Source organism: Mesocricetus auratus, unplaced genomic scaffold (assembly GCF_017639785.1).
Source record: "Mesocricetus auratus isolate SY011 unplaced genomic scaffold, BCM_Maur_2.0 Super-Scaffold_100023, whole genome shotgun sequence".
NCBI lineage: Eukaryota > Metazoa > Chordata > Mammalia > Rodentia > Cricetidae > Mesocricetus > Mesocricetus auratus.
In genome coordinates this window covers 17712895-17735634 of record NW_024429204.1, presented here as the reverse complement: position 1 = coordinate 17735634, position 22740 = coordinate 17712895, and the positions used below count along the sequence as shown (strand labels likewise).

Below are 22740 nucleotides of genomic sequence, written 5' to 3'. Positions count from 1 at the left end.
TGGTTTTTTTTTGTTGTTGTTTGTTTTTAAAGAAGGTATCATGTATCCTTGACCAGCCTTAAACTCACTGTGTAGCTGAAGATGACCTAAACCTCTGGTCCTCCTGCCTCTACCTCTGGAAGGCTGGGATTAGACATGTACCACCATGGTTCATGTGGTACTGGGGATCAAACTCAACCTTTGTACATGCCTGAAAAACACTCTGCCAATTGAGCTACATTCCCAATCCAAATCCTGGAAATTTTAAATAGAGAAAACAAACATTTATATTAGATTATGGATTCTGAGAAGATTATATTGGGCCATAAAAAACAAAAAGAAGGATGAGAAGGAGGAAAGAGAAGAAAAAAAACCAAGATTATGATAATCAAGAGGAAATCCAATTTTAAAATGAACAAATTATCTGAATAACACTTTCTCAAAAGAAAACCTAATGCTGACTCTAATCCTAAGTACTAGGAGTACTAAGGCAGCAGTATAGCAAGCTGAAGGCTGGCTAGGATACAAAGCCAGTCTAGGCAAGAAGTGATGGGGGTTGTCCTCTATATACACGTTTTCTCTTATTGGTTAATGAATAAAACATTGTTTGGCCAATGAGTCAGGAAGAAGCAGAACTAGGAGACAAGGAGAATTCTGGGAAAGATAGAGAGGGGACCTCGCCAGAACAGTTGACATGTGAGCCAACAAAGGAGTTAGAGTTCTGGAACCCTTCTCTGGTAAGACAAGACCACGTGAAAATACTTAGATTAATAGAAATGGGTCAATAATTAAAACAGAGCTAGCCAATAAGAAGCCCTAGTCATCGGCCAACAGTTTATAACTAATATATATGGAGGTCAGTGGTAGAGCATTTGCCTAGGATGTGCAAGACCCAAGGTTCAATCCTCAGTGATGTGAATCAGAGAAAAGAAAAAAATGGCTCATATACATATAAAAAATCACTCCCTATCATTAGCTATTACAAGATTATTATCTCAGCCCAGTTACAATAAAACACCAGACACTGGCAAAGAATTGAGGTGAAAAGGAGCCCTCATAAGCGTAGTGCTAACTGGCACAGCTACTGTGGAATACAGTACACAGGCCCCTCAAAAACCTAAAAACATATCCACCACAATTCATCTGCCCTGGGTAAAATGAAATCAGCGTATAAAAAGAGATACTTAGACACCCGTGGTTATTATGGATTAGTTACAATAGCTAATCCATGGAATCAGTACAGGTGCATATTTGAAGAGGAATGAAGAAAATATGGCATATTTACACAGTAGAGCATTTTTCAGGCACAAAGGAAAATGAAGGGGACTTGGGGAGTGGCTCAGCAGGCCAAACAAGAGGATATAATTAGCAGGGCCCTAAAGGAAAGGAAATGCTTTGGTTAGTTTTACATCCACATGACACAATAGCATCATCTTAGAGGGAGCCTTAATTGAGAAAATGCTTCCTTTGTAATCAGGCTGTAGGCGAGCCTGTAGGGCATTTTTGTGATTAGTTATTGATATGGGAATGGCTACCTTACTGGTGTTGGGTGCTATAAGAAAGCAGGCAAAGGAAGCTATGAGAAACGAGCCAGTAAGCACTCCTCCATGGTCTCCACATCACTTCCTGGGAGGGCTTAGCTCGCTGTGGGTAGTGCTACCCCTGGACTGGCCTTGAGTGCTACAAGAAATCAGGCAAAGCAAGCTGAGAAATGAGCCAGTAAGCACTCCTCCACATCGGTTCCAGTCTCCATGCTCCTGCCTTGAGCTCCTGTCCTGACGTCCTTTGATGATGAACTTGGCAAAGCATCAGCTGAATAAACCCTTTCCTCCCCAAGTTGCTTTTGGTGACAGCATTTATCACAGCAACAGAAACCCTAAGACACGGAAGGAGGGCAAAGTGAGGACCGCCTAACCTCTCAAAATGCTTCTCTTTGACGATACTTTATCCAGGCTGCTATAATCCCATCGCCCATTCCTCCAAGTCCAGTTTTATCAAGGAATTCTGCCACATCATTTCAGAAGAATCCCCCTACTCTTGATATCTGACTAGCGTTAATATCTATCTGGTCAAGCTTCTCAGCCTTCATATTTGCGTGTTTTGGGAACTAAACACAGGGCATCATGAATGCACAGTGCTCTCATTGATCCTTAGCATTCGTGTACACACACATACACACATACACACACACACACACACACCCTCCCTCCCCCATGGCTGACAACTAAGAGAATTTCATGAGTACACTAATGGACCATGTTTACAGTCAAAACATGTCTTGACTTTCTTGTGACTATACTAAGAATTCCTTTGATCATTTTTTAAAAGGTTTTTATTTACTATGAATACAACACCCTGCCTCCATGTACGTCTACACATCAGAAGAGGGCACTAGATCTCATTACAGATGGTTGTGAGCCACCTTGTGGTTGCTGGGAATTGAACTCAGGACCTCTGGAAGAGCAGTCAGTGCAAGTCACCAAAATCATTCCTAACACCAGGAATTTGTTTTTACCCCACTCCACAATCATATGAGTCAGAGGACAACTTGAACAAGTCTGTCTTTTTTTTTTTTTTTTTTTTTGGTTTCTTGAGACAGGGTTTCTCTGTATTGTTTTGGAAGCTGTCCTGGAACTCATTCTGTACAAAGGCTGGCCTTGAACTCACAGAGATTCGCCTGCCTCTGCCTCCTGAGTGCTAGGATTAAAGGCGTGCGCCACCACCGCCCAGCACAAATTTGTCTTTTTCCACCACGGGATCCTGGAATCAAACCCAGGTTCTCAGGTTGGTTCATTTCCCTGGACCATCTCCAGGCATACAAGACATGTAAATGTTATTAAACTTCTATTGACTTTTTTTTTTTTTTGAGATGGGGTCTTATGCTGTCCAGGCTGGCCTTAAACTCTAGTATAGTCAAAGAGGACCTGAAACTTCTAACCTGCCCCTCAATCCCAAGTGCTGGTGAGTGAACTCATAATGTATGCATTCTGGGCAAGTGCCCCACCAACTGAGCCGGATCCAAAGTCGTTCTTTTTTTCTCATCTAGCTTCTGGATGTGCTACCCACCTCTATTTGTACCACTTTAGGCAGTCTTTGCAAAAAGTCACTAAAAGGTTCTTTTGGGCCGTGTATAACCTTAGTATATGACTCAGTTCTTTCCCTTGGGCTCTTCCCATGCTCTCCATAACCCAAGAGAGCTCAAGCCAGCCCCTCCTCTACCTTAATGGGTCACGACTGTACCCAAAACCACGCCTAAAAGGTGTGGTCACCACGACAAGTTCACTGCCAAGGCAAGATGCCACTACAATTTTACCTTTGTCAGAGGGGATTTCTGTTAAGAACTCAAGAAGGGCACAAAGAGCTGGGCATTGGTGGCGCACGCCTTTAATCCCAGCACTCGGGAGGCTGAGGCAGGCGGATCTCTGTGAGTTTGAGACCAGCATAGACTACCAAGCGAGTTCCAGGACAGCCTCCAAAGCCACAGAGAAACCCTGTCTCGAAAAACCAAAAAAAAAAAAAAAAAAAAAAAAAAAAGGGCACAAAGAAAACTATTTTCTCTAGCCCTCCTTTCCCTCATCCTCCTTTATATTTTTACTATTTAGTTAGTTTTGCTCAACTGTTTGCACCCTCAGGGTGACCTCTATCAATGGCCTTGGTTATTGGAATGTTGCCAGCCCTCTCTATCTGAGCCTGGCGTCTTTCCTGACTCATGCGCAAATCTCCCAGCTTCCATCTTCTCCAAAGAAGGCATCGTCATAGCTACCCTAGGGCAGCTGGGAGGACTGCAAAGATCATGTACGTATGACTGCTCTTCTGCTTATTGCAAGGGTTAATATAATTGCAGGCTTGAAAGGAAAAGCCAGGGGCCTTATAAAGTGTTGACATTGCTGAAGCGCTCTGGCCAAAGCGGAAAAGGAGGAGTCTGATTATCCAGGGTCAGCGGCTTCAGCTGTGAATGCTCTACCCTTGCCATTATCTGGCTGCCGTCTCTCACCACTTAGAACTGCTATGCTAACCAGCTGACAGCTAAGGCAGCTGGGGAAATATTTAGTCGCAGTTAAGTGTGTCCACCCCACTTGGCAAAAGTTACATACACAAAACCCCCAAGGTTGTTAGTGTTTGAGAAAAGGTACATTTTACGGGCTAACAATTTTTCCTTTTTTAAAATAAGTTGCAGCTTCTACCGGGCCATGCGAGTTGCTGTATGCTGTAAGACAGTCAACACAGCTCAGATTTTATGAGCAAACAATTTTTTTTTCTTAGCTAGTGGGGCTAACAATAAGCATCTGGTCCTCCTGAGTGGGTTAGAGGTAGTTTCTAAAACCGCCCTGATTTGAACCTTGAATCTGCTACTGATTAGCTCTCGTCTTTAGCGGGTTACTTAACCATCTGAAAATGAGACAGCTGGGATCAGGCATAGTGGATAAAGGCACTTTCATACAAGCCTGATGACCTGAGTTCAATCCCCATAACGGAAGTAAAGACGGAAGCAGAACACTGGACTCCTCTCTCTCTCTCTCTCTCTCTCTCTCTCTCTCTCTCTCTCTCTCTCTCTCTCTCTCTCTCTCTCTCTCTCTCTCTCTCACACACACACACACACACACACACCCTACCCCTTCCCACTGTATCATATGCATAGACGATAATAAATAAATAATGAGAATATATATGTATTGGTTATTTTTCCGTTGCTATGTTAAAACCCCGTGACAAAGGGAACTTACAGAAGTCCCCCCCCCTTGGGGTGGGGTAGGGTGGGGACTTAGAGCTCCAAGATGGCAGAATGGAGGCGTGACAGACAGCAGCAGGCAGGATCGGGAAGCTGAGAGCTCACATCTTCAAAGGCAAGCCGAAGCAGAGAGCAAACCGGAAGTAGGGTGAAGCCTTAAGCTCTTAAATTCCGCCCCTAGTGACATATGTCTCCCAACAAGGCTACATGCATTGCCTAAAGCCCACCCAGTGCCACCACCGGGAACCAGACATTCAAATACTGGACCTGGGGAGGGCATTTCTCATTCACACCACCACAGCAGATAATGCCCAAGTAAAATAAGAACCTAAAGGAGTAGACGCTACCACAGTGGCTCAAAGACAGTGGCAGCTCTATAAATGTATAAATGGTCACTATGATCACACACAAACGTTTGCTGGCCTGTGAGGCCATCAGAGATGATCACTGTGCCTGGAGCTGTTCCTAAGTGCTGGGATTCAGTTGTCCACCATCAGGGGATGTGGGAAAGAGCCATGTAGCATCCCCAGTAGCAGTACCTGCTTACGGGGCTGTGCTCTGGATGGCTGGCTTTGGAAGGCTTCCTACGTCACTGACTGCCCACTTGCAACACGGAGGGGTACTCTATCCACAGGCAGTGTGGTTTATGGAGGGCACCCGCTTTCTTTCCAAGTGTCTGGAATGCTAGCGGTTATGGCTGGTGAAGCAGGCGGTGTGCTGATAGGAATGCCCCCCAGCAATGCACTTGGGCTCTGAGTCTCAGCAGGACTTCCCTGGGCAGAGGCTTTGGATATGTGTTACTGCCCTGCACTGCAGGCAGGAGCCAGTGCCCTGAAACCATACAGGAAGCCTGATGATCTCTTGCTGATCTTGCACTGTAATCTTACTTGGCCATTATATGATGGATCTTTCTACGGCTACGTATAGGTGTTCAAAAGCTCTCTGGTCAGGGGGACTCAAAAAGACAAAATTAGAAGCTCACTTCATACATTAATAAATCTGTTGCTGGGAAGGTTAAAGATGGCTACTCAGTAGCTAGAACTAGGCTCAAAATCCAGGCTGCAAATCCTCCACAATGGGACTCATTCTATTGTGCTAAAGCCACACCAACTGCACACATGCTGGGCCCAGAGAAGTCCTCCCTCCTCCCCTTTCAGAAGTAGTGCATTGACTCCTTTGAAACTGGAGCTGTGTAAGGCTGTGAACCACCATGTGGGTCCTGGGAACCGAACCCAGGTCTTCTGCACAAGCAACAAGCGCTCTAAACCACAGAGCCGTTTCTCCAGCCCCTTCTTCATCTTAAGTAAAGGTCTTATTTAGCTCAGGCTGGCCTCAAGCTCACTATGTAACCAAGGATGACTTTGATACTTTGGACCCTCCTGCTTCACCCTCCTAAATGTTGGGATTATAGACAAGTGCCACCATGCCTAGTTTTTGTGGTGTTGACCATCAATCTTAGGGTGTCAAGCATTCTCCCAACTGAGCTGTATCCACAGCTCAAATAAACATCTTTCTTAGGCACAGTGCTTATAGTTTCCACGGCCTATCTGGGCAATCTTGGCAAAATATCTTAAAAAGCTTTGAACCTTGTAGTGGCATCTGGCCTTACCAGTGAACTTGTAGTAGTGGCCACACCTTTTGGGCAGTGGTTTCAGGTGCAGACATGACACCTTTAAGGTAGCAGGAACTTCAGGCTCACACTCTCTTGGGTCACAGAGACTGCACCTTCTGAAGCAGGAAGACCACAGTGGTTATTAACTCTTATCTGTGTAAGTGTGTCCCTAAAAACACCTATTTATCATTTATCTTGGGTCTGGTGAACTCATTTAAACCCCACCTTCAGAACCTCATCGATTCTTTCTGTTAAATTTCAATACTAGTATCAATGGCCTAGAACTGCTACAAGAATTATGATATATGTATGTATTTTGAGACCAAGTCTCACTCTAGGCCAAGCTGGTTTGAAACCTACTACTTAGGTCCAGTTGTCATCCAACCTCTAACCTTTTTGCTACAGTATCTCCTCCACTCTACTGGTATTTCAGACATGTGCTAAGCCTCCATGGATTTAATCAGAATATATACAATCATGAAAAACATACACATATTAGCTACCTAATACATAATAAAAAAGTATTTAGCCCAGTGCTTGATATAAGGTAAATAGAAATGCACTAGAAAGTAAGAAAGAGCTAACCCTGGTGGTTCAGGCAGGCCTGTAATCACAGCTACTTGGGAGGCTGAGCCAAGAGGGTTGCAAATCCAAGGTCTCCCTGAGCTATTAAGAGTTCAAGGAGGCCGGGCATTGGTGGCGCACGCCTTTAATCCCAGCACTCGGGAGGCAGAGGCAGGCAGATCTCTGTGAGTTCAAGGCCAGCCTGGTCTACAGAGCGAGTTCCAGGACAGCCTCCAAAGCCACAGAGTAACCCTGTCTCGAAAAAAACCAAAAAAAAAAAAAAAAAAAAAGAGTTCAAGGTTAGCCAAGGTAACCCGGTAAGAGCCTGTATCAAAATGAAAAAGAGGGCCGGAAACTGAGGCGTGGCAGTGCACACTGACAATCCCAGCACCTGGAAGGCTGAGGAGGGCGGACTTCGGTGAGTTTGAGGCTGGCCTAGGCTATAAGGTGAGTTTGGGCCAGCACCACAAATAGATTGAGACTGTTTAAAGGGTGTGCATGCACACACACACACACACACACACACACACACACACACACACACACACACACACGAGACTGTGTTTATAACTTGGTGGTAGAACCCACTATGTGTGAGTTCACTAAAAAAATGAACTAGAAAAATATGAACATATATTCATCATACAGGCATTTGTGATGGGGGACATCCTTCCGCATATACGTTTCTTTTATTGGCTGATGAGTAAAACACTGATTGGCTAGTAGCCAGGCAGGAAGCATAGACGGGACTTGCAGACCAGGAGAAGGCCGGGAAGAGGAGGCAGAGAGAGACGCCATGCTGCTGAAGGAGTAACATGCTGGGTTACGGGTTAGCCACAGCCTCGTGGCAATACACAGGTTAGTAGAAATGGGTTAATAATTAAGCTAGCCAACAAGAAGCCTAGCCATCCGCAAACAGTTTATAAATTAATGTCTTTGTGTGTTTATTGGGGCTAATCGGCTGTGGGACCAGGCTGGAAAGAAACTCCAGCTACACATTTGTGTAAGTATGTAATATGCCTGCACAGACATATGCATGTCCATGAATATGAATGGTAGCTACTTATTTATCTAACAAGTCCTGCCTTGATAAGAGCACCATTTACCATCCGTAGACAAAGTTAAGTATTTCCTGAGAGGGCCTCACACTGACTGGTTTCAACCTCGGGGACCACTTTTCTTCAGAAACCTCGTAGTCAAAACCCATGGTCTGACTTGCTTTAATGTTTAACCTGTGAAATTAATTATTGGCTAGACGATTCAGAGCATCGCTGAGGACACTATAGTGACTGTGTTTTCCTAACCCTGAATTAGTGATCTAACACTTCCTTGTTAGATCACTAATTCATATTCTACATACAGAACCCTTCTTCCTCCTACAACCCAAGGAACCTTTCCCACACTCAGACTCTCTACTAGTAACGTCTTGATTTTATGCTCGATGGCTCACCTTTATGGCATGGAGGTTACAGCATTATAAAACCACACTGTAATTGAGCTATAATTATCCGTTCCTTGGAAATCATTTGGAAAACACTCCTGGCATCTGGCATCTTCTCTCAGGCACAAAATGAGTCAGTAGACTGTAGCGTAAGAAACTGGTTTTCTCACAGAACTTAACATCTGGCTTTGTCTTTTTGGAGTGAAATGAAGGTAGACACAAACCAAACATTGTCTTTGCTCACTAGGGAAAATGGCAGCCACTCTAACCGATTCCAAGTTCACACTTTATAGCAGTAATGCCCATTTGACTACTACTGATACTTTCACTTATTGAACCATAAAATGGATTTAATAAGAATACCTGCCTTTTAGTTACCAGTATTGTATTGTCCTCTTACAGTTTTGCTAAGATGACAGTAAAAATGTAAAGAATAGCTACTTTATCAGATTTCAGAGGTTCTACTCAATTACTAAGAATACAATGATCAGGGGCTGGAGAAATGGCTCAGGTTCAATACCCAGCACCCACACAAAGGCTCAAAACCATCCAGTTCCAGAGGATGCAATGCGCTCTTCCGACCTCTGTGGGTACCCAGCATGCGTGTGGTGCACATACTTATATGCAGGCATAGAAATCATCGACAGTCAGATGAGTTCAGCATGGGAGTAGTGAGCAGGAAGGAATGCCCTGGAATACACTGGAAGCCAAAGGAGCCAATGGCTCTATATAGGTGGCCTTCTAGACACTTGATACTGGTACACAGTAACAAATAATTTTTAGGTTTCAGCACATGACGATATCTCACTACGTATGCCTCTCTGTAGGTACATAAACTATAGGCGCATCAGTATTATTTACATTTATTAGCAACAGTTTTACAAAACAACACTTGTTTTGTTATTACACATCTGTGCCCTGTTCTTGTCTATTGTGGTTGGGCTTTGTACCTCTCCCGTTATAACGTTAAACTTGATATGTAGCCAAGGATGACCTTGAACTCCTTATCTTCCAACTTCTGTCTCCCAGTGTTGAGATTACAGACATATGCCATCATGCTCACCACCTTACTTATGTACGCTCTAATTTATGGGGATCTTGGTAAAATACAGGCAAGGATCAACAGAACGTGGGGAACAGAATAGGGCAAGAGTTTCTTCGTTTCTATCGTGTTCCCAGGTAACACAGAGGACACAATGAGGGGTAAAATCTACATTTGTATTAATCATTTCTTGTTTTTTCTTTCATTCTTTTTTGTTTTGTTTTGTTTTTGAGACAAGGTGTCTCTTGTCTTGGAACTTGCTCACTAGACCAGGCTAGCTTCAAGCTCACAGAGATCTGCTTGCCTTTGCTGGGATTAAAGGCATGTGCCACAACTGCCTGGCATGTATTTATCATTTCTAATGCTGTAAGTAGCTTTCTAAAACTGTGTCATAGGGCCAGTGAGATAGTTCAGCACTTAGAGGCGCTTGCTGCCTGCCAATCCTGCCAATCTGGGTTTGGTTCCTGGGAACCAGACAGTGGAAGACAAGAACAAGCTCAGGCAAGTTGTCCTCTGATATCCAAACATGTGTCATGGTGGGTGTGCATTTCCTGACCTGCTAGAGTTAGGGAAACGGTGCTCATTATTTCTCAAGTTGCATGTTCTTGAGACAGAAATCCTTAGCCTGGAAGGAGGAGGGTTAGGGGAACGAGCGCATGGCCTCTAATGTTACAATTTCTATGCACTTGGGCATGACCACACACATGCTTCTGACTTCCTCCTCCTTGTCCTAAGCCTACACCTTGCAGGGAAATTAACTGAGTGCGTTGTTACTAAGAGCAGGGTCATTAAATGCGAGCTCTGTGTCTGCTCTTGGCTATTATTTCTACATTCACCCAATGAAGTCATCCTCACTTCCCGGATAAGAGACAGTAATTGGCTGAACCTGGTGGAGTTCCGCAAGCAGCGTGCCATTGTGGAAGTGAGTCCTCCAGTCCTATAGCCCTGCCTCTCAGTGTGACCACAGCTTCTGGTGAGACCCCAGTGAAAAGCACCCCGCTAAGCCTTGCCCCGATTTCTGATCCACAGAAACTGCCAGGAAGTTTTGGTATGTTTTCCAACAAACTTTAAAGCTTTTTTGGTTATGCAGTAAGGATAATAAATTTTTTAACCAAAGATTATACTGCATCATTACAATTTATCCCATAAGGAGGAAAATGGTTACAAAACTCTTTTGTATTACCTCTTCACCATGCAGCTTGTCTCACAGTTCACTCTCCCTAAGGTCACGGATAATAGATCTGACAAACAACACTGCTTATTCCGCTTGTGAAATATTTCAGTGCTTGTTTTTGAGAGAGGATTTCGTGTAGCTCAAGCTGGCTTTGAATTTGCAGTGTAGTGAAGAGAGACCTTGAACTTCCAGTCTTCCTGACTTCACATGCAAAGTGACTATATGACTGTGAGCGCCAGTTGTATACGGAATCGTGATGTGGTATCATACCTAAGTGGAACTTTTGGAAGCTCTTTAAGAATCCGCCTTCCTGGGCTGGAGAGATGGCTCAGCCATTAAGAGCACTGTCTGCTCTTCCAGAGGACCCAGGTTCAACTATCTGCATCCGTATGGCAATTACAACCCCATCGGCACCTCCAGTGACCTCACACCCTCTTCTGGCCTCTGTGGGTACCAGGCATTGATGTGGCACAGGCAGACGCATACATCCGTGAAACACGCACAGACATTAAAGTAAAAGTGCAAAAGACTTTGCCTTCCCTTCTTAGCATCTGCTGAAACATCTGCAGAGTAACATATCCCTTTAAACTGATGTCACAATGCCCAGGCAAGGCAAGAAACATAACTCTTACCTTACTCTCAACATAGAAGCCAGTGACACTGTCCAGAGGCACGGATGACTCATGGTCCCAGGAGGGGGGAATAAGTGTATGTTGTTACAGACCACAGGTTGGGAGATTGTCTGTCACTGTAGCAGGCACTGACCGATACACTCACCATGCTGTATAATGCCATGCTCCATAAGTCGGTGGCAAAGCTGCTCTCCCTCCTTCCTGGTTGTAGCCTCACCTTCCTGAACCAACCAGTCCAGGAATTCAGATGCCATGAAGGTTCGCTCATACTTCACCCCTTCCTCTTCCCTGGGCTGTAGGAGCGCAGTTTCAGGGCTCATCAGTCTGGGAGGGGGGAAAAACAAAACGAGGAATAGAAAAGTAAAGCAAACATAAATAAGAGGAAAAGAGCTCATCTGAAAGCCGACAACATAGGCGCCCAGGAAGTATATCATAGGTTTCCGGGAAGTATATCATAGGCTTCTGGGAAGTATCACAGCAGAGCTGTCAGATAGACAGATATAGCTGTCATATGCTGCTACAAATGTCAAGTCCAAGAGAGGATCTGTGTCCCAAATGAACAAGATGCCTTTTCTCCTGGTAATTAAACAAAAACCAGAAACACAAACTGCAAGTCTACCATTTATAGGCTGGGTTCCAGTTAGTCACCTTGAAGAGATGTCAGAAATGAACAAGATGCCTTTACTCCTGGTAATTAAACAAAAACCAGAAACACAAACTGCAAGTCTACCATTCATAGGCTGAGTTCCAGTAACCTTGAAAAGCAGTGGGAGCGCTGGGTGTCTGTCTCAGTGTTTACTTAGTTCTGGGCTTGATCCCTAGCGCCCAACCACACCTACACCCACAAAGGGCATAAAGAAAGAAGGAAGGGAAGTATAGCAGGCCTTTTCTTTTGGGCCACCAATCAGCTCCCAAATTAATATTAGTTATGAATGCTTGGTCTTATCTTAGTTCTTGTTTTTGTTTTGTTTTGTTTTTTGGTTTTTCGAGACACTCTGTGGCTTTGGAGGCTGTCCCGGAACTCGCTCTTGTAGACCAGGCTGGTCTCGAACTCACAGTGATCCTTGTGCCTCTGCCTCCCGAGTGCTGGGATCAAAGGCGTGCGCCCCCAAGGCTGGGCTTTTAGTTCTTGTTTTAATCTGTTTTTCTTTATCCCCATTTTGCCTTGGGGCTTTTTATCTTTCATTCTGTATATCTTACCTTCCTTTTTCCTTCCTTTCTGGCAGGGTATCTGTCTGGCTGGTGGCTGCCTGGCTTCTAGCCACAGGCATCTTTCTCTCTCCCCTGTTCCTAGATTCCTCCTCATACTTATTCTCTCTGTCCTCCAGCCCTGCCTAGTTATTGGCCCTTTTACTAGACCAAGCAGGTGCCTTAGGCAGGCAAGGTGAAAAAGTAACATACCTTTACATGGTTAAATAAGGCAGCATAAACAAAAGCAACACACACTTACATAATTAAACAAATGCAGTCTAAAGAAATGTGACACACTTTTACATAAAGTAATATTCCACAACAGGAAAGAAAGAATGCGGAATAGTTTAGTCAGAGTTTTTACAGTGCATTGGCCTGTCTTTCTAAATTGGCTCATAACATCTTTCCAGTTCCCTTTCCTAGACTGCCATGCTCAAATAACTCTGAGTGACTGTATGTGTCTCCCACCTCCAATCTATGTGTCTCTAAATGTGATGGCACCTGGAGATGGGGATTCTGGGCATAAATAGCTTTTGAGACTGAAGCCCTTATGATGAGATTAGAAGAGACATGAAAGAGAGCCAGTAAGATGGCTCAGAAAGTTAAGAGTAAAGGTACTGGCCATGTGTCCTGGTTTGAAAGAAACTGGCCCCCAAAAGGAGTGGCACTATTAGGAGGCGTGGCCTTGTTTGAGGAAGTGTGTCACTGTGGGGGCGGGCTTTGAGGTCTCTTTTGCTCAGTTTCCCTCAGTGTGACTTCCTGTTGCTTGCAAGATGCAGGACTCTCAGCTACCAGCACAGCACCAAGTCCAGCCTGCAGGTTGCTATGCTCCCCACCATGACGATGATGGACTGAACCTCTGAAACTGAAAGTGAGACACCCCAATTAAACGTTTTCTTCCCTCTGCTGTCTCTGAGTGAGGATGAAGCATGAAGGCAGGCATCTATGTGCAAACAAGAAGAAAGCCCTCACCGAACTGAGTAGCTGCTTCATCTTGACTTCACAAACAAGTGTTTATTGTTTAAGCCACCCAGGTTGTGGCATTTTTGTTATAGCAGCCTGCTATGACTATCACAACTGCATAAGTGATCCCTCTACAATCTTCATGTATCCACATCTTGCTCCTACACTTACCTTTCCCAGCATGCCTGCCTGTTTTCTTTTCCTTCCTTCCTTCCTTCCTTCCTCCCTCTCTCCCTTTCTTTCCTTCTCCTCTTTCTTTCTCATTTTTTGTTTGTTAGTTTGAGACAAGGTCTTGTGATGCAGTCCCGTCCTTGGATTTGGTATGACCAGGGGATTCTATCACTTACAGATAGATTCTGGGTTTACAACTATGTCAATACGTCTTCCCCAAAAGTTCTAATTCTTCCACATTCTATCTTCACAGCCTTTATTTTATCTAGTTTATTTCAAAACAGATCTGGCTGGAGCCAGGAAGAACCTTTTTATTCATCTATATACAATACCAGAGAACATGAGTCCTTTTCATCTCCTTTGACACCAATACCATTAATGGCTCCTGATCACCGCCCTCACCTAGAGGGATATCACACACTATTGTTTGCCTCGTGTTCCTCCATGCATAGATCTTTTTCAGTGCTGCACAACTTTTCTTAGGAAAATGTGAAGAAATGTCGATCTATCCCAGACAGAGCAACAACAACAAGCAAAGAAACCGCTCACCAGAGCCTGACTAGGTAAACCATTGAGTTGGCTGAGATTACACAGAAAATATCTAATTCACAATATAAATTATGGAGCAGTCTAGGGGTAGACAATTATCGCCTGAGCGTATGCTGTGGACATTGCTCTATTGTAAGAAAGTATGCTGAGCCCTGAGATTGTTTACCCAGATTGGAGCCCATTCAGCAGCCTGGTCTGGCTACGGAGTCTACATTGACACAGCAGGTAAGGGGCAAACCCGACTTCTGATTAACCTCTGCTAGGCAATACCTAGCCCCTAGGGGAGAGGAATATGCAGCAGCCTAGCAGCAGTGACCCAGAATAAAAAATCAGGACGGATTATGGGGAATGACTGTAGACTACGGAAGGCTGTATAAAGTAGTGTCTCCTATCCACACCTTTGTACCCGTCACGTGTCTCCTTTGTGCCCACCATATTTCTCCATATACTCCTGGTATTTGGGAAGCTAGGATAGAAGGATCTCAGGACAGAGGATCTTCATAGGTTCAAGGCCACCCTGGACAATATAGTGAGTTCCAGGTCAGCCAAAACTGTACTAAGACTCTGTCAAAATTGGCAAAACCAAAACCTGAACACATGTTTTCTATCCAAATATGGCCCTATGTTAGTGGGGGATTCCATTATCTAGCTAAAAATCCCTGGCTGAGATGCTTCTGTCTTGGCCACCCAGCTAACTGTCAGACGACCTATACATTTTATTTCTTAAAGCAATCTCATTTATGCTTAAGCCCTCCCATCTCTGGCAAAGGCACTAGTTTAGTTTAAAATGTCCACATTTTAAACCTAGTTAAGTATAGTATTTTCTTAGATGAACGTGGTGATATATTATTTATGATTTAATAAAGCCATTGAAGATCCAAATGCAAGCCTAGCCTCAGCCAGAGAACCAGTAGGTGATGATATACATCTTTAATGCCAGGACTCAGGAGACAGAGGCAGACAGATCTCTGTTAGTTCGAGGCCACGCTGTGCTACATGACATTGATCTGGTCTAAAAGAGAAACAGCTCACACAAAGGTGACCTCAGCACTTGGGATCACATGCCTTTAATTCCATCTCTAGGGAGGTGGAGACAGGAGCGATATGGCTAAGCAGAAAGAGGAATATAAGGAGGAAGGAGACAGGGACTCAGAGAATTGCAGTCTGAGGCTTGGTGGAGAGCGGGGCAGTTGGTATTTGTGTCAGAATTCATGGAGACAGGATCACCCGCTTCGGTTTGAGGTAGAGGTAAGTAAGAACTCTCTAGTGGTTGGCTGCTTTGCCTCTCTGGGCTTCAGCTTGAACCCCAATATCTGTCTCTGGGTTTTTATTATTCGTGCCAGATGAAATACGCCATGTATCCATACCTGTTCCCAAGTCATCCTCAACCACCTACATTCTGCTGGCAAGTAAATGAACCCCAAATTCACACTAAGTCTGGAACACAGTCCCTGCTCTGCTTCCCTTCCTGGTTTCTAGACTATCAATCTTCAGTAGAAAAAAGGCCACAAAAGTTCAGCAGGCATAGTGGTCCATGCCAGTGATTCTATCACTTGGGAGACAGAGGGAAAAGGACCGTGAATTTGAGGCCAGCCTGGGATACGCAGGAAGACACCATCGCAGACTAAATCAAATCAAAACAACAATAGCCCAAACAAGAACAAGACAGAGAAATTTCAAGAGTTATTTATAAACATGATTAGCACATATCAGACCTCACTGTAAATCTCATTCAACACACCACAGAATTCATATAAAATCTGGGGGAGGCAGGGGCAGGCAGATCTCTGTGAGTTCCAGGACAGTGAGTGCTACACAGAGAAACAGTATCTCAACCCCCTCCCTGCAAATTCTATTTGGCGTAACACGGGTACATTTACTTCAGCACAGAGACATAGTGACATAGAGTGTCATAGTGACACTTTACAGGCAATTATGTAATATGCACAAATGGCTGTAGTTTCCTGCGTCTTCATGGAGAAGCCTTGAACCTGTGGTGGCACTTGTGACAACAGGATGAAGCAAAGTGACATTCTAACTGTAACACGAGTCTTCCTATAAACACCTGTCTTTACCTGGGGGTGCTATCCAGAAAAAAAAAACAAAACACGCAAGAAGCAGGTGTAGCTAGAAGAAAGGCCCCAAGGAGAACCTGGGTGTAAGGCAATAGCCAGAACCAACTTTCAGAGACACGACGGAGGCCATCTTGGACCTGCCAGTCCAACAGAAACCCTCTGTCTAACCTACCAGCAACTGCATGGAGGAGCCCAAGAGAAACCGGGAGGGACCGCCCCGCCCCCTTTTGACCCACAAAAGAAACAGTACATCGCAGCTGTCTGAACGACTACGTTTTAGTAGATTTTTTGATAACCGACCCATGGAACACACTGACACTGATGGAGAATGAACAACAAACGCATGACACACTGCACAGCTCTGAACACTGAAAGATGAAATAGCATTGCCAAGACCTAGAAATAAAATCACATAGACGAAAGCCTAGAAATAAAATCACATAGACGAAAGCCCGGCAGAGCCAGAGCTGGGAGCCTGCACTGGGGATGAGACGCCGGGAAAGCAGAAGGACGCATGCGCAGGACAAATGAGGCGCCGCACCGTTCCTCCACTCCCGTTGGTGCTCACGGGAGTTTGAATGAAAACAGAGGAAACACCAGTCTCCTAAGCTTTCCCATTTTGGATATTGCTTCCTGTGAGAACTCTCAGGTCCCCATTAATCTGGACACTGTACTTCTTCTAGAACTCCCCAGAAATCATCTGCTTACTTGAGAGTGGACATTTGGAGGTCACAGGCTCCATCTGGGCTGTTTACAGGTGTTTCTTTATGTGACGTGTTTACAAAGAGTAAACTGCTTAATGAATAAATTAAGCTCATTTTCATGTATTTCTTGCTACATAGCATCCAAGCGCATGCTAAAAAGGACATCCTCACAAAGCCAGGTGTGGCGGTACATGTCTTTTATCCCTAATACTCAGGAGGCTGCTATGGAAGGCTCTCTCACTCATGACCAGCCTGGGCAACACAGTGAGACTCCACCTTAACAGTTCCTCCTTAAACAAACAAACAAGCAAATAAGTAAATAAATAAAGTCCCCTCCATAGGCTGGCGAGATGACTCGCTGGGTAAAGGTACTTCCCCTCCTAGCCTGATGCCCTGAGTTTTCTATCCTTAGGAAGGACAACCTACTGCTGAAAATTATTCTCTGAACATCCTGTGTGTGGCGGCAGGCATGCATATGCACACACAAAATAGATGAACAGACAAATAATGTAACTAAAATGATGGCTAAAAATTCCCTCGCTGGGCGGTGGTGGCGCACGCCTTTAATCCCAGCACTCGGGAGGCAGAGGCAGGCGGATCTCTGTGTGTTCAAGGCCAGACTGGTCTACAGAGCGAGTTCCTGGACAGCCAAGGCCACACAGAGAAACCCTGTCTGAAAAAAAGAAAATTCTCTCCATTTCTGCTGCAGGCTCTTAGCCTTTAGCTCCACCCCAGCTTCCTCCAGCAAGGCCACTGTCGCTTGAGGGTTCCAAGAGGACAAGTGTACGGGGTTATCCCATGCCACTTCTTGTAACCAGAAACATGACCTGCTCCGTCTTTTAGAACTGCTAAGTAGCTGGTGGCCTCTGGACAACTGTTGCTAGCTGCTCCTGCCAAGGCTTCAGGAAAGCAGGCAGCTGGCAGGCTCGTCTCTTGCCATTTTAAAACACACAGTGTCCTCGGCTCATCCCTGCTCATTTCCCCTTACAATCCAGGAGAGTCCCCACCCTGGTTCCTTTTGTTAAGCCCAAGTCTGTCCTGGGATTGGAGTTTAGCATTTATACGAAGTCTCCATGTTAAAGCAAGAATTCGACTCACTATTTGTTCTGACTGTGCTCTGCATATAAAAATATGGCTCTGCGGTAAGAACGCCAGATGCTCTTCCAGAGGACCCACATTCAATCCCCAGTGCATACATGGTAGTTTATGACCTTCTATAACACCAATCTCAGGGGATCCGACACCCTCTTCTGACCTCCACAAGCACCAGACACTCACGTGGTACATAGACATACATGTAGGCAAAATACGCAAACACATTAAAAATGGTAGCATTTTTTTAAAAAAGAAAGCAAAAAGAATTACTCTTAAGCTTCGTGGCATAAAACAATCACCATTCAATTGTCTTCTCTTAAGTATTCTATGGGTCACCTGGGATTTCATTTGGCAGTCCCTCTGTGGCTGTAGGCTGGAGTCCACTCACACAATTACGTGAAGGGGTGACCAGAGCTGGGTATTCAACCCTGCACCGTGTCTTGATACAGGGCTTCAGGAAGGGGAAGCAGCTGCTGTTAGGATGCTGACTTCACCCCTTCCTTCTCCCTTCACTCCACTTCTCCTAGTTTCATTCCACTGTCATTCATATGCCTGTGACAACGCACTTAGCTGATACAATTCAATGGTTCTTACTATGCACCAGTCCATAAATCCAGCTCAGAAAATTTTCATTCCCCAACTTAAAAAACAAACAAACAAAAGCCCACAACTATTAACATACTATGTAACATATGCTGTCCCTGTTGCCCGAATCCCCCTATCTCTGCCTCCCAAATACTGTAAACAAAGGTCCGAACCACTCTGCCTGATTCTGTTTTAATATTATATGGTTTTTGTTCGTCCTAGCTTTAGAAGCAATAATAAAGTACACGTCCATGCAACATAGCCTACACTATCTAGTGCACTGTTTAATGTTCGCACAATAACAAACTCACCCAGTCCATTTCTCCAGTTATGTCATGAAGCGATGCAGGAGCATACAAGGGTTTTGTGCATTTCATTCTTTCTTCATTATATACCCAGAAATGGAATAGCTCAGCCATATGGCAACTGTTCAGCCTTCTGAGAAACTGCCCGACTGCTTTCCAAATTCGCCAATTCTAGCCAAAAAACCATTATCATATGCTCTCTTTCATTATAACTTCCCATCCTGTGGGTGTGAAGTTGTATCATACTGAGGCTTCAATTCATATGACCCGATGACTAATGACTTTGACCATTTTTTCATGCTTCTATTGTCCATTTTCAGCATCTTCTCTGGAGAAAAATGGTTTATAGGTCCTTTGCCTATCGTGTTACTGTTTTTCTGAGACACAGTCTCTTATAGTCAAGGATGACCTTGAACTCCTAATACTCCTGCCTCCACCACCCAAATGTTGAGACCTGTGTCACTATACCTGGCTCATCACGACTTGGTATTATTGAGTTTTATGAGTTCTTCATATGATCTGAAGGTGAGTGTCTTATTAGACATTTAGAGCTCATTTTTCTCCTATTGTGACTTCTGAGTTCCCACTTTCATAACACTGATCATAGCATGGGTTTTTATCCCCATTTGTCTCTCTTACTTTCTTGCTTTTGCCTTTGCCTTGCCAAAGCACAAGAGTTTTCTTTTCCCCTTCTTGTTCTCTTAAATTTAGTTCAATGACACAGTTTGACTTAATTACATAAGGTGTGAGGTAAGGCGCCAATTTCATTCTTGCACGTGGCTATCCAGCTGTCTCTGCACCACCAGAACATTTTTTTTTTTTTGCTATTACATATCTTGGCATAGCTGTCAGACACCAGTCAACCATGACAGCCGCACCGCCTAGGCTCGAGGGTCAGAGGATATCGGGGGAGGCGACGTGCACACCGCCTGTTTGGAGAACCATAAACATGCTCAGATGGAAGGATGGAAATGCTTAGGAAACTCTCCAAGGAATAACTGCAGCTGCCTTGTTTTAGCCACCAAGTGGCACTTGAAATAGCTATAGCTCACCCGCAGTTTATTTAGTATTATCTCTATCCCCGTCTACATGACACTCCATTAACATTTGCATTATCTCTATTTCACTTACCTACGTGGTACTTTTTAAAAGTCTGAGGTCTGAGATCAGATAAGTGTTAAGCATGCTCCCTTGGTTATTGGATTAATTCCTCTCAGGTAAAGTGGGAACAGCAACAGTGTCTAGGGTCAGAGGAATGGTCCCACTGGTAAAGGTACTTACTATGTGAGCCTGCTTCCCTGAGTTGCATCCTTGGGACCCACATGGTAGAAGTGAAAACTGACTCCCACTAAATGTCTTCTCATCTCCACATGTACCCCACGGCACGTGGGTGTGCGCACACACACACACACACACACACACACACACATACACACACATACTAAAGTATAAGAATTTAAATGTGTAAGATAAAACAAAGATAAAGTGTAGGAATTGAAAGAATCACTGTGCCTAGTAGGGGACTTTCTGTTTGGTTCAAATGTGTGACAATGCAGACAGACATGAGTCACAGTGCTGGTCACACACGATGGCTGATGCCTGTCATCCCAATATTCAAAAGGAGACCGAGACAGGACGATCGCTGTGAGTTTGAGGCTAGTTTGAGCTACAAGTAAGTTCCAAGCTAGTGAGGCTACCACATAATATCCTATTTCAAGAATGACCCCGCCCCCTTCCCCACAATCATTGTGCCTAGCACGTGAGGAACCTATACTGTAAATCTATACAACAAACTTAATCCTGTGGATAATGATGACCATGTTAAAGGTTTTATGGGGCAACTATGGGGTGGGGATCAAGGCCCATTCTGCATCAAAATGAAGATAATGTATTTCTGCTAACAAGGCCATTAATTCCATTTTAGTTAGTGATCCAAAGTGTGGCTATTGTTTTCTTCCCTTTTACAAAGCAAATTGATTTTCAGTAAAGCTGTTCAGATGCTGGCCCATAATGATGGCATAAAGCCACGGTCCGTTGACACAGTTACGCATGGCTGAGCCTTGACTACCGCCAACCCTCAGCAGATTCTGCTCTGCCTCTGAGCTCATTTCCACCTCTCCTGATGCATATCAGAGGCAGGTTCCCCCAGATTTACATTAACCCAGAGGAAAGCCCGTACAATAGAAGGAACTGCCCCCATGCAGGTGCCAAAGCAGGAATAGAAATAAGCTGATAGCGATCGCCTTGCACATTGCAAAAACAATTCAAAAGGGTCAGACGAAACTTGTGAAATGTGGGAACATGTTAGAACCCTGTGCAGGGCCAGAAGTTGGGGCAGGCAAGACACAGTGGTGCATGTCTAGTTCCAGCACTCGGGAGGGTAGAGGCAGGAGAATCAGGAATTGAAGCCCATGTCCTGCTACGTAAGGAATTTGATGCCAAGCCAGGCACAGGAGTGAACATCTTTAATCTCAGCAATCGGGAGGCAGAGGCAGGCGGACCTTTGTGAGTTCAAGGCCATCCTGGTGTACATAGTGTACATAGTGAGTTCCAGGACAGCCAGGGCTACCCTGTCTTGGAAAAAGAAAGGAAGGAATGAGGGAGGGAGAAAGAAAGAGGGAGAAAGAGGAAGGAAGGAAAGAAGGTAGGAGGGAAGGAAGGAAGGAAGGAAAGGAAGGAGGGAAGGAAGGAAGGAAGGAAGGAAGGAAAGAAGGAAGGAGGGAAGGAAGGAAGGAAGGAAAGAAGGAAGGAAAGAAGGAAGGAAGGAAGGAAGGAAGGAGGAAGTTAGTTTGAGACCAGCCTAGGTTACATAAGAAACAAACAAAAAGGAAGTTGGAGGTAAAGTCAAAATTACCACGAGGCTATCAGGCCAAAAGATGAGAAATTTAGGAGAAAAGCTTTAAAAGAAACTTATATCAGGCCAGCCTGGGACATACAGCATGACCTCCCAATGCTGGGGCAGGAGGACCATGGGTGAAGCCAGCTGGGGTTATATAGCAAGGTCAAGTTCAGTCCAGGCCATAAAGTAAGACATAGTCTCAAAGGGGGTGAAGTATTTAAAAAAAAATGAAAGAATATGTTAATGCGAGGATTGATCATCCTACATATATCCCAGTCATGACTGATAATTAAATATCTGTTCACTAAAATAGTAATAGCTACCTCTGAGGGTAGGCTAGGAATGGTTTCCTTTTATCGGGACACAGTCCTCTGTAATTCAATTCTCCTCCAAATCACTTGCCCTACACTTTTAACCAATGAAAGTCTTATCAATCAAGAAGTCAAGTTACAGTTACGCTTATGGTTAACCAGATACTTGGTTACTGGAAAAAAATGTTTATATTACTATCCTATATAATAAACTAGCTTTCCAGGCACAAATTACATATGTGTGTTTTCCATAGTTTAGTTTTGAAAGCATGATTCTGACTGACTTGTGTGATTAGTGAGGTAGTATTAATTAGGGATAAATGCTTATATGAACACTGGAAGTTTTAAGTACTCTGCTCTTATTGATAACATGGTTGTTTTATATATGTTTATATGTAGGTAGGTAGGTATGTTTGTATGTATGTATGTATGTATGTATACAATGTGAACTAGTAAACAGAAGACTATTTCATAAATATTTATGTGTATAAACACTGCATGATGGGAAAGGTGAGAGATTGGGGGGGAAACAACACTGGACATTGACCAAAAAAAAATGTCCTCTGCGCCATCATCACCTCCATGCACTACATGAAACAAAGTAAATTCACTCCCGCCTTTACACCTCAATCTCCCTATTCTTAACAGCTTTCTTCCCTCCAGCCTCGCCTGGAAAAATCTAAACCGTTCCTAAGAATCAGAGCTACTAGAGCAGAGCATGGCAACTCACGTTTGTAAGCTCAGCGTTCTAGACTGACGCAGGACGGCTTGCATGTGTT

General features: G+C 44.3%; 1 protein-coding gene across 3 annotated transcripts in view; it reads right to left on the bottom strand.

Moving 5' to 3' along the window:
• Deptor (DEP domain containing MTOR interacting protein) overlaps positions 1–22740 on the bottom strand; it is a 152231-nt gene that overhangs the window by 64122 nt on the left and 65369 nt on the right. For all 3 annotated transcript variants that reach the window (XM_040730376.1, XM_040730377.1, XM_040730375.1), the window contains exon 4: positions 11319–11497. In XM_040730376.1, the coding sequence (XP_040586310.1) occupies positions 11319–11497 (179 nt within the window). The remainder of the gene's footprint in view (positions 1–11318; positions 11498–22740) is intronic.